General features: G+C 37.7%; 1 protein-coding gene across 1 annotated transcript in view; it reads left to right on the top strand.

Annotated features, from left to right (window-relative positions):
* LOC150086766 (vezatin-like) overlaps window positions 1–5,336 on the top strand; it is a 46,412-nt gene extending 41,076 nt beyond the window's left edge. Inside the window, exon 6 of the mRNA XM_090372251.1 lies at window positions 5,165–5,336. Within this exon, the coding sequence (XP_090228377.1) occupies window positions 5,165–5,336 (172 nt within the window). The remainder of the gene's footprint in view (window positions 1–5,164) is intronic.
* The last annotated feature ends 6,766 nt before the right edge of the window (window positions 5,337–12,102 follow it).

Raw genomic sequence — 12,102 nt, 5'->3', positions numbered from 1 at the left:
GTTCCTTTCCTAGTTAAAAAAAAAAAAAAAAATTAAAAGTATTAAAATTTCTTCCTAAACATAAATAAATTTGCTTTATAAGTATATCTAGAATATCTGATTAAGACTAAAATATATTTTAAGTTTTAGTCTGTGTAAATTAATTCCTGTGAAAAGTGAAGATATGCTTCACACAGCTTTTTTTGATCATGAAAAAAAATATTACAATGTATGTATTGAAATGTGGTCATCATTTTTTGGTACAATTCCCTATAACTGAAAGTTAATAATTATTTGTATATATTTGCATTCAAGTTTACAAAAATATAAAACAACCTCTCTCTCTGTTTATTGATGTGTCATGAAAAATAAATGAAAATCCTTGAATATAGATTATATAAGATATATTTGTTTTTGTGCCTTTAGCATCATTTCCCAAAACTGTTTTACACTTCCAAACATCCTTTAAGAATTGCAATAAACTACTGAAAATTAGCCCACTTTATTTGCATTATTACTGTGCTGAAATTTGATTAGTACAGTTGATTTTTATTATATGCAGGAATTACATTCCTGAAATTCACTTTGCATCAAGAAAACATGTAGATGATAATGTATATAACACATAATAATAGGAATTATACAAACTTTCAAGATTTTCTACAGTATTATTGCACTGCTTTTCATACATCCATCTTAGAGAAAAAGTGCACAAACAAATTGCATACTCATTTTATTACAACGTTTTATTTAATAAACTGGAAACGTTAGCGTTAGAGAAATTTAGAGTGCAGAAAAATTTAAGACAGTAAACTGTACATTTTGAATAGATTAGATCATAGCTTAAGGTTGCTGGCTGGAGTCAGTATTAGAAACCTTCATCTTTGCCTGTGTCATCTACATCAGATGACTTAGGCAAAGATGGACGTGACTATAGCTGTGTACTGTGTGGCAGTCTTTTCAGCTGAAGTGGAAGGGTAAGATGTGAGAGCTGATATGAAGGCTGCTCTTTAAAAACCTTCTAGATGATTATTTGAATTGACATCTTCAACTTCTGATTGTAGACCTCCTTGTAGCAATTCATGGAATTTTTGCCTTCCTTTTGCACCTTTAAACATATCGTGTCCTCGTCATGTTTACAGATAAAAGCCATGGCACCATGGATTAATGTAAAAGTCTAAGAACACAGTCTTCATTATTCATTTTCTGATAGGCTTGACCACTTTAGCACTTAGCTCTACTTCCTCTCTGTCACTCTCATTCAAAGCCATGTCTTCATTGCTCTGTTCTTCCTGGAATAAAGCGAGTAACTTGTCCACATTTTCTTTGTCAACTCCTGAAAATCCATCTTCCAAGGCCATGTTGACAATGGCTTTCTTCATGCTATTGACATCATTCTCTGTGGTATTGTCTGCAACTTTATTATTTACAGCCTCAAGCCACAGTTTTTGCCACTTACTATTCTTGAATTATTTTAATTGTCATCTTGATAAACTGGCACCCAAAAGTCTTTAGTGTTAAGCTTATTGTACCATTTTATAAGGATGGAGAAGATTTTATGCAGATAGTAATAATTAATTAAAAGCTGCTGTGACTTTCTTTATCAATGGGTTGAATTAGCAGTGTGGCATTAGGTAGGAGGAATAACACATGAATATGTTCACTGAGTTTGCAACATTCAGTGTAACCAGGAGCAGTGTCCAGAATAATGAGAATTTTGAAAAGAACCTTTTTCATTTTTGCAATGTCTTCAGTTCCTCTTGCAGCTCTTTTAAATTGTCAGTGTCATCCAACATTTCTTATTTGCACTTCAAACAACAGGAAATTTTGTTTTCATATATTCCTTCATGCCCATGAATTTTCAAAGTAATACACCTTAAGAGGTCTTAATTTAATTCTTTAGCTATAGCTTTTGTTTCTACGGCACTCACCTCCAAATTCTGTATGTTTCAAGTGAAGTGAATAGAATTAAAAAATTGTATTTGAAATAAAGCTAAGAATAGCCCTAAGGAAAAAAGAGGTGCGCCACTCTTTTCTCAGGTTGTCATATGTGTATATAACCATGATACAAGTTAAAATGTGAACTAAACCAAGACCCTTGACATGTGACTTTCAAAAACATCATTAGTTGATTATATCCTGGAAAGAATTGCGAACGCTTATAGTAAACAACTCCCAGGATGCATGATGCATTGTTGAATCACGTATAGAAAATTTAATACATGTTAAATGCCATATTGGTGAAAGGGTTGATGGTAGTTTTTTATTCAGAATCTCAAATGGTGAATTTTGTCAGACCCATTCAATGGCTAAGGCTTCATATTGTATTATTTTGTGACTAGAGTGTAGTTTAATTAAGGTTATTGTTGAATCTATTTGAGGGGTGTGGTTATGAGATTGTGCATGTTGGCTAAGCTCTGTTGCAGAATAGTTTAACTGAAAACTGTTATTGTGATAATAAACTCTAGTATTTGCTGTCTTGATTGATCCAAACTTAACAGTTGTGCTACCTGTGTAGCATGCATCGTAGTTGTTCTGACATTTAATAAGATATATTATGCTATTTGTGTCTTGAATATTGTATCTATACGTTTCTTTATATTTGTTAAATAGTGTCCGTAGTCTATTATATAAAGAAAAAAATTAGCATTTCAAGTTACTCGGGGGGGGGGATGTTTAGACTAAATTGCAGGATGTTTTTTTTTTAGCTGTTTTAGATGTTTTATCATGGGTGGTAGAAGCTGACAGTTTGGGGAAATTCAAAGGTCAGCTGGATATTTACCTATGGGAGGAGGAAAACGCTTAGGTTGTCCATTTCCTTTTCTCTTATTTATTAAATTAAATTTTTTTCTTATTATTATTATTTTATTCTTATCATTTTGTTATTTTTTTTTTTGTTATTTTATTATTATTATTAAAAAAAATTTTTTTTTTTGTCTGGTGCAGTATAAGCCATAGGCTTCCTTGCACCGTGTGGCCATTACTAATACAGCAGTGGATTCAGTTATTGTGGCCACCAATTAATTGGCACAGCTGTTTATTTGGGACAAATCTTAAAGAACAGGACCTAATTGGGAAAATAGCCAGGGTTTTCTTTGCTTAATTGGGACAACATGCCATTTAATCGGGACAGGAGACCACAACACTCAAGATTACCCTATGATTGTCTCCGACCATACCATGTGATCCGGTCGGATTTCTGGAATGCACAACCATAAAACAATAAAAACAATAGTAAACTCAATCTTATTGAATTTGTGATAATACCGACACCTGGAATTCTGTGGGTTTTTATGTTATTATGGTAAAATGTGTTTTCCCCTTCCACGAAATCTTCAGTCGTATAAAAAACATAAATAAATTTTCAGAATCTTCTCTTCATTCCTATTTTTTAAGATTCGTAACTTGTTACTCTGTTCTTACTCCAATATTCAAGACACAAATGGCATAATATATCTTATTAAATGTCAGAACAACTGTGATGAATGCTATACAGGTAGCACAACTGTTAAGTTTGGATCAATCAAGACTGCAAATGCTAGAGTTTATTATCACAATAACAGTTTTCAGTTAAACTATTCTGCAACAGAGCTTAGCCAACATGCACAATCTCATAACCACACCCCTCAAATAGATTCAGCAATAACCTTAATTAAACTACACTCTAGTCACAAATTAATACAATATGAAGCCTTAGCCATTGAATGGTTCTGACAAAATTCACCATTTGAGATTCTGAATATAAAACTACCTACCAGCAACCCTTTCACAATATCGCATTTAACATGAATTAAATTTTCTATGTGTGATTCAACAGTGCATCCTGGGAGTTGAGTTTACTATAAGAGTTCACACTTCTTTTCACGATATAATCAACCGATGATGTTTTCGAAAGTACCACGTCAAGGGTCTTGGTTTAGTTCGCATTTTAACTCGTATCATAGTTTATTCACGTATGACAGCCTGAGGAAAGAGTAGTGCATCTCTTCTTTCCTTAAGGCTATTCTTTGCTTTATTTTAAATACAATTTCTTAATGAATTCTTAATTCTCTTCACTTGACCCATACGGATTTCAGAGGTGAGTACTGTAGAAGCATAAAATATAGCTAAAGAATTTAGTTGAAGAAACAATGGTGCTAAAGTCCTAAAATTAATACAAGAGGTCTTAATTTGTAATTTCTAGAAGAGTTGCCTCCAAAAAATAATGTGCATGCAAAGAATAGCATTGAAAGAGTGGTGCCTTTGTGAGCAGCACAGTGCATATAAGTATTATTCTCTCCTACACCAGGATTTCAGGTTGAAAAGGCCCATGTTCAAATCCTGTCAGTGATGCGGGAATTTTTATGGGCTTTTTTCACAGTATGGGTAAGTTATTCTGTTTCAGGATTGCATGGGTTTTCCCTCCTAGGAACTAAAATGTTTTTTGCACAGGAAACATACAAATCAACTACAGAATACATGCAATTTACAGGCATAAATATATGGTGCAGTATGCTCTAAGTCAATGATGCACCTAAAACCCTACAACACCACACAAAGAGTGGTGTTATAGGGTCCGAAAACTAGACACTTGCAAGGCGATCTCATTATGTGTTTAAAGCTTTAAATGGATTGGATAAAATATATACAGGTGGCATCTTTATTCTCTCTTGGACAACACATGTAGGGGGGACATAGATTTAAAATTTATGCCCCCTTATACATGACCTGGCGTATCTGGCATACAGAAGCGTGTAGGTTGAATGAATTTAAGGAAGGATTAGACAAGTTATTAGAGGGGATCAGCAGTTAGCATAGGGTTTTTTTTTTTTTTTTGTGGCTGATACTCTATAAACCTGTTTCCTTGCATTGTATGCCATTGTCATGGTATTGCAGAAATTTCTCTGCTCATTGTTGTGTGTTGTTTTTTCCCTTATCTCTCTTGTATTTGACAACCTGTTTTTATAACTCCCTTGATCAATCATTGCTTCTTCAAATTTTGGCTTTGTTAATGTTTCTGAGAGCTGCTGTTCATTATTACATCTTTATAAATTTGTTTTTAAATCTGCAGTTCTCTTTACTTTTCTATAAATTGCTTAGTTTTAAATTCATTTGTTATTTTAATGAAATGTTGGTAACTTTAAAAATTTGTAGTTTTATGTAAATAATTGTCATTTAATATTATGTAATTTTTTATTTATATTAGGGCTTCTCTTAGTGTTCCAACTCACAGATTGGAACTGTCATCTAGTCTTCCCTTCCATGCACCTCAGCGTCAGTGTCCAGAATTGAGGGAATCCATTTTCCTGTGGGCAAGAGAGAGTTTCCTAAGATATAGAGAGACGACTCTTTATCTGCTTGAATCATATCCTTATTAGTTTACAAAATAGTGAAATAGTGAATCAAAATGGCTTTTAGAGCTGAGCTCAAGAAAGTAAGAGGAAAGAGACCTCATTTGCCAGTATATGGGGTTGTTGAAGCACAATTTAAAATGCAATAATATGAATTTCATAAAGAATAGATTTTCATTTTGTTACTATTATAATTGATCAATATGGAAATTATAAAAAAACCTTGAGTATCAGGATAGTCATCCATATAAATTCAAATATTCACCAGAAAATTATATGGGTATTAAAGATACATTCCATTTAAGATGCCAGAGCCTATCACTCCCTGTGCAACAGCACATCCGTGGCTGGGGTCTTACATATTTTTTTGGCGGCAGAACTCTAAGTTAGCATTTTAAAATTTGTTAATATAATAATAACAAAAAAAAGAATATGTTAATAGCTTAATTAAACAACATTAGCTCTTAGCCTGCTCTGAGAAGCAATACATTTTATTTTTTTATATTATGTATCCTAATCAGAGCAGTTACCGCCCCTGCCTCGAGGAGGCGAGCTTCTACTGTCTGCAGTCAATTGATTTCTTCTTCTAAAAACTTTAGCTACAAATTCATTAAAATAAGAAATGTTTTCCTTACTAATGAACAGGGCACCAAGACAGTCTTCCTCCAAAAATCCAATTTGACATTCTAAAGTTGATCTAAGGTCACCATAATAGTTACACTCTAGCATAACATGCTTAGATGTCTCATTTTCACCGCATATGCAGTGACCATTTTCCCTTAATCTTAATTCAAATAGTTTTTGATTCAATCCATGGCTGGTTAAGATAAAAGTGGCTTATAACTCGAATTGCTGCCAAGGCCTTTGTCTTGTATCTATTATGTCTACTCTCAGTAGAAATAAAAACGTTTGCTGGCCTTTGCTAGCAGCAATCTATGATTCTTGCCACAAGGTTAAAATTTCCTCTAGGAAACCTTTTCTTTTCTTCTCTAACATCGTTCTTTGTATATACATGATCATCTCTGAGACAAGATGTCACACCCAATATAGTTTCCCTCGCATTGTTCTTTGTGAGGAAAATTAGGCCTTTTAATAAAACTTAATATGGTGCTGGCATCCTCCCTGCAACCACCTGTAAAGCCTCCGAGGAAACAGTCCTACATGCTCCAGTGACTCCAAGTAATGCAAATCTCTGAGCCTGAACCAAGTACTTCTGAACCATGACATTTTCAATTCTATGTACCCAAACCCCTGAGGCATAGGTCACAATTGGTATAAATAAGCATTGGTATAATAGATTTAATGCTCTTCCTTTAATACCCCAATTGGTCTGTATAACCCTTCGGAGCTTGGCATACAATAATCTTATTTTGTTCTTTAAATATTTGACATGTTCAGTAAAGAAAAGTCTTTTCTCAAGTTGCAGGCCCAAATATTTAGCCACTGTCACATATCTGATCGTTTCCCCCCCCATGCCGACCGGGCTAGCCGAGTGGGTAAAGTACCTGCCCGGCAACCCAAAGGTCGCGGGTTCGATTCCCGCCTCGGGCTTGGATCAAAGTACTGCAAAAACCTTGGGAGGTGCAATATGGCCACAGAAGCCGATGCGCCAACAACTACCAAATCAAACCCCCCCCCCCTCCAGCCGCAAGTTGGGAGGTCGGCTTGCACTAAGCTTACCTTTTAATGGCATTTGTACCGTCCTGCCCAGAGAAATCTTTAACTTATTTATTTTAGTCCAGGTTTCTAGTGAACCTAAAATTTCACCTGCTCTAGTTTCCAGTTGCATCCTAGAGCCACCATGGATTAAAATTTCCACGTCATCTGCATACGCTATGCATTCTGTCCCATCAATTCTTCTTTGCAAGAAGGTGTCAAGCACCATATTCCAGGCAAAGGGGCCCATCACCGAGCCTTGCGGGCATCCTCTATAGATCTTCCTTGATATTTGTTCATATCTTGTTGTTACAAGGATAGATCTATCACTAAAGTAATCCCGCATTATACTGTATAATCTGTTTGAGCATTCCATTTTTTTTATTCGTGCTAAGATGCTCTCCCACCAGAGTCGATCAAAAGCACCATGGAAGTTCACGAATACCGCCAGGACATATCTAGCATCACTCTTCCGAACAGCTCTGGTTAATCTATATACAGCATCCTCAGTTCCACTACCTTTTTTGAAACCATACTGGTTTTCTGAGGACATAGATTTACTTTCATATATCATCGTTAAACGGTTGATGATTAATCTTTCATATGTTTTACCCATTACTGATAGGAGAGCAATGGGTCGATATGCACCTGTGTCATTGAGCAGTCTATCCGTGCCTTTTAGTAGTAACCTCACTTGGGCCTTCTTCCAACTCTTAGGGAAAGACCCGCTCTTAAACATTTATTATACAGTTCTAAGATAATCTGTGGAGTCAGCATAAATGCCTTCTTCAACACAGACACCTCAATTTTGTCTAAGCCCGGTGACTTACCATCCTTTGCCTGGTCCACAGCGCGACTCACTTCATCTAATGTAAAATCATATTCTTCATTGAGGGACAGATATTGCATATTATCACATCTAACCTGAGCATGCATTGGTATATCTTCATTTTCTTCCAAATTCGGAAAAAGATCGTCCAGTATCCTGTTCACAGTATCCTTCCAATTTAAAGTTTGATTGCCCTCAGTTCCTACCGTAGTAGTAATGTCCATTAAATTTTTCTTAGAATTATTAATTTAAAAATTGTTCCCCATGGATCTCTAGCTCCCTGCTCCTCAACAAACAATTTCCAATGGCTATTTTTAGAATCATTTATTTCCTTTATATATAACCGTCTTTTTAATTTATATTGATTCATATAATTTTGTACAATATCCAAATTTCCTAGCCTACGTTGCCTCTGACATTGTCTCCTCAATTTTATAACTTCTTTTCTTAAGACAGTTAATCTAGAAGACCACCAAAAGACCGGTCTACTTGTTACATATCTTTTCTTCATGCTAGTATTACAAGCATGTATTAGCACATCACTAAGTTTACAAACATATTCTTCCATATTTAGCTCCGACCACTCAACTTGTACAATATCCAAATTTCCTAGCCTACGTTGCCTCTGACATTGTCTCCTCAATTTTATAACTTCTTTTCTTAAGACAGTTAATCTAGAAGACCACCAAAAGACCGGTCTACTTGTTACATATCTTTTCTTCATGCTAGTATTACAAGCATGTATTAGCACATCACTAAGTTTACAAACATATTCTTCCATATTTAGCTCCGACCACTCAACTTCATTTACGAAATCAACATAATTTTGTTCAAATGATGCGGTTTTATCAGAAAACCGATCTAGATTAAACCAGTTCCTATTTTTATTTTGACTTCATATTGTAAATGGAATTGCATTATGATCACTAGTGGTGTAATCCTCCATAACCCTCCAGTTGTCAATATTATTCCTTACAACACCAGTTGCTAGGGTAAAATCAATGTAGGACTGACCATGCACCGTGTTATAAGTCGGTGGATGTCCTGCTATATTTAATATCTCCCACCTTGAGGCTGCTATAAACTCCTCAAGTAGAGATCCTCTATCGTTGGAGTTCACCCCACCCCAAAGTGGAGAATTGGCATTAGAGTCTAAAGCTATGACAACTCCCTCAGAACTTAGCAATCTCTTTAACTTTTCCGAGTATTCAATTTCATGTTCAATGTTACCAGAGTGCTGGCAATATAATGTCACCAAGTAGATCCTTCTAAATGAGCCCACCAGCTCACAACACACTGCATTCTTGTTACATAGCGTTAAGGTCTTAGTCACAACTATGTCAGGTGTTCGAACTACAATAGCCGCACTCGGCGAATCACCCTCGGCTAACACTATATCTTTGTGGGTAACATCGTACTTGTTCTTAGACTGCATAAGGTTCTTGTAGGAGTGCCACCGCTATATCGTCCTTCTCCATTAATAAATTTACTTGAGAAGCAACACTCTTTGCTCTTTGGGCATTTAGTTGTAGCACTTTAATGCCTTCACCCATAATTTATTTTTTTCTTGTATATCTCCAATGCTTTTTTATATTCAGGATAATTCTTACTCACAGCAACATGGCCCGCTTCCACACGGTTCCTCCTGCAACTGAAACAAGTAGGCTGCTTCTCTTTATTCATACAATTTCGGAAGGTATGTCCTACCTCTCCACAGTGTCCACAATGCATCTCCCTCTTACAGTACTTAGCCACATGGCCAAACATCAAACACTTATAACATTGAGGGATCGGAAAAATTTCCTTATACCTACAAGCAGACCAGCATAACATTGAGGGATCGGAAAAATTTCCTTATACCTACAAGCAGACCAGCCAATTAATAGCCTACTTTTTAGTTTCCATCTTTTCCACATGCTTATATTGAGTTGAAGAACCCAATTTTCCGTGTCCATTCCTTTAGATTTATTAACTGTTAAAACTTCAATTCCTTCCTTGCACTTACTTTCAGTTAACCCCATGTCCTGAAAATTTTTTGTCCATATTTCTTTCACTAGTTCTTCTTTCTTGATATCCTTTTTCACGTCAAAGACAACAACTTTGGGCAAAATCGGCTTCGGTATTGAACACTTTAGACCTAATGTACCCAAACCAGAACATCCCTTGATCATAGCAATATGATCAAGGGTTAAAGATACATAAGGTATAAGGTATGTTCGTGTCAGACGGCACCTAAGATTTCTTCCATCTCTGCGTGTGTTCGCTGTATCGAGGACAGTACACTGTCAAGCCAGAGACTTGAAAGTGTGTGGGCCATGTCTGTGCAGTGTGATATGTTGTGCCCATTGTTTGTCCGGCATATTGTCCGCCAGCTCGATATTGCCCATACCTCGCCACGTGGAGGCTAGCTGGGTGTCCAGAATCATGACAAGTTGCTCTGGCAGGCCCTGCCACCTAGTTTCCTGGGATTTTGGTGGCTAGGACCTAAAAAGAAAGAAAAAAGAAAAAAATATATATACGCATTTGACGTTAATTCTTAATAAGATTGCTGTTAGCAAATCGCTGGTTGGGGTTGAACGCTAGAGAGATGTGTTAAAAGGCCTAATAGGTCGGGCAGAATTTTGTTGTTATTAAATTTAGATGTGTGGCTATACGTTAGATGAAAGATAAAAGTGGGAGGGAGGGGAGGCTGAAGACTGGGTGGTAGAAGTAGAAGTTAGGGGTCAATAGAGGAGATGACCCCTGCTTGGCAGTATGGCATGCCCATGCCACACCAGAGGGAAGTTTGGATGGCGGGTGGGGGAGACGAAGAAGAGTTATCTCCCCCTGCCATGGATAAGGTATACAGGTAGAGTGGGGGAAGAGGCTGAAGACTGGAGGGGTGAAAGGCAGAAGCATGGGGATGATAGAGAAGGCGACCCCAGGTAGTCAGTGAAGCAGGCCCATGCCTCACCAGGCAAAGAGATGGGTCGGCAGGGCAGGGAGGAAACAGAGCATGTCTCCTCTCCCTCCTGCCGGGGATAGGGAATTTAAGGTGAATAGGGTAAGGGTACCCCATTCAGCTTGCCATATAGCATTTGGCAGCAGAGCTGCTTGTGGTCCTAGTCTGTTCCCAGGAGCAATCGGACCGAATCGTGATCATTCATGGGGTGGTTCCTGTCCGTTCTGCAGTCTTTACCGTCAAAAGGACCGGGTTTGCTTGTCGGCATTTGTGGGGTCTTTCTTGTTTCATTTCCCATCAATGTTGTTTACAGAGTCATTTCTCATTGATTCGACTTTAGGTCCACTTCAGGGTTTAGTGCCTTGATTATCAAAGGCCATTGGGTTCCAGGCGTCTTCTGTGGGAAGATTTCCTTCGAGGTTTGTTCATTTCCTTATTGTGTCAGTGGTTGGTTGCGATTCCCTGCGATAAGAGCTGTCCGTCTTGTGAACAGGGCCAGTGCATAGCTGGAGAAAGCTTGATATTCTTCCCTGGTGTCCAAGGTGTGGTGCTCCTGGCCGTATGGTAGATACTGTATTTTGGTGATGAATGTACTGCAGAGGTCGTCATAGAGCTGGCAATCGTGCATGAGGTGCTGCCAGCTCTCCAGCCCCACACAGGTGCAGATGGGGTCTTCCTATATTCCGAGTAGGGATAGCTTTGCATTCAGAGCTCCATGTCCTGTTAGTAGGTATGTTACTTGTACGCCTGGGGAAAACCAGGTTGGGAATTTCGGAAAAACCGGCTAATGTTGGGCAGAAACTTTCTGGTGATTTCGCCTTTTTGCGAGGTGGCCCATCTATCCTGCCACACCTGCAGCAGGTGAGCATGCAGCTTTTTCTTTTCCATAGTCTTGCTATTGATGATATATCAGTGGTGAATCCCAAACATGTCTGTGGGATACCCTTGTCCAGGTGGTGCATGAGGCCCCGTTGAATGATCTGCAAGTCTGGTGGAAGGACTTGCAGGGCATGCGTGCTCACTGTGCTGCAAGCTCGAGTAATGGTCAGAAGGATTGAACGGTGAATCGAGTCAATGATTCACCAGTTGACAACAGTTGTGGCTTTGTGATGCCATCTGCCAGATGTATACGTGACTATTGGGGTGAAGATGGTTTTATAGAAAACACGTAGCACCCTTCTGTCTAGGCCCTAGTCTCTGCGAGTGACTCTGGCAACCAATGCAGTGTATCGTCTGACTTGTACGCAAGTATTACAGGTGGTCCTGAAATGATAGATTCGGATCTAGAATCATGCCTAGGTACTTTAGCTGCTTTGAGAATTTAATTGTTTTCTGGTTTTTGTCTTTGCAGGGGATATTCTAAGTTG

The sequence above is a fragment of the Mastigoproctus giganteus genome, chromosome 4, assembly GCF_048544385.1.
Source record: "Mastigoproctus giganteus isolate SK-2022 chromosome 4, ASM4854438v1, whole genome shotgun sequence".
NCBI lineage: Eukaryota > Metazoa > Arthropoda > Arachnida > Uropygi > Thelyphonidae > Mastigoproctus > Mastigoproctus giganteus.
Note: the sequence above shows the minus strand (reverse complement) of the source record. Positions and strands in the feature narration are given on the sequence as shown.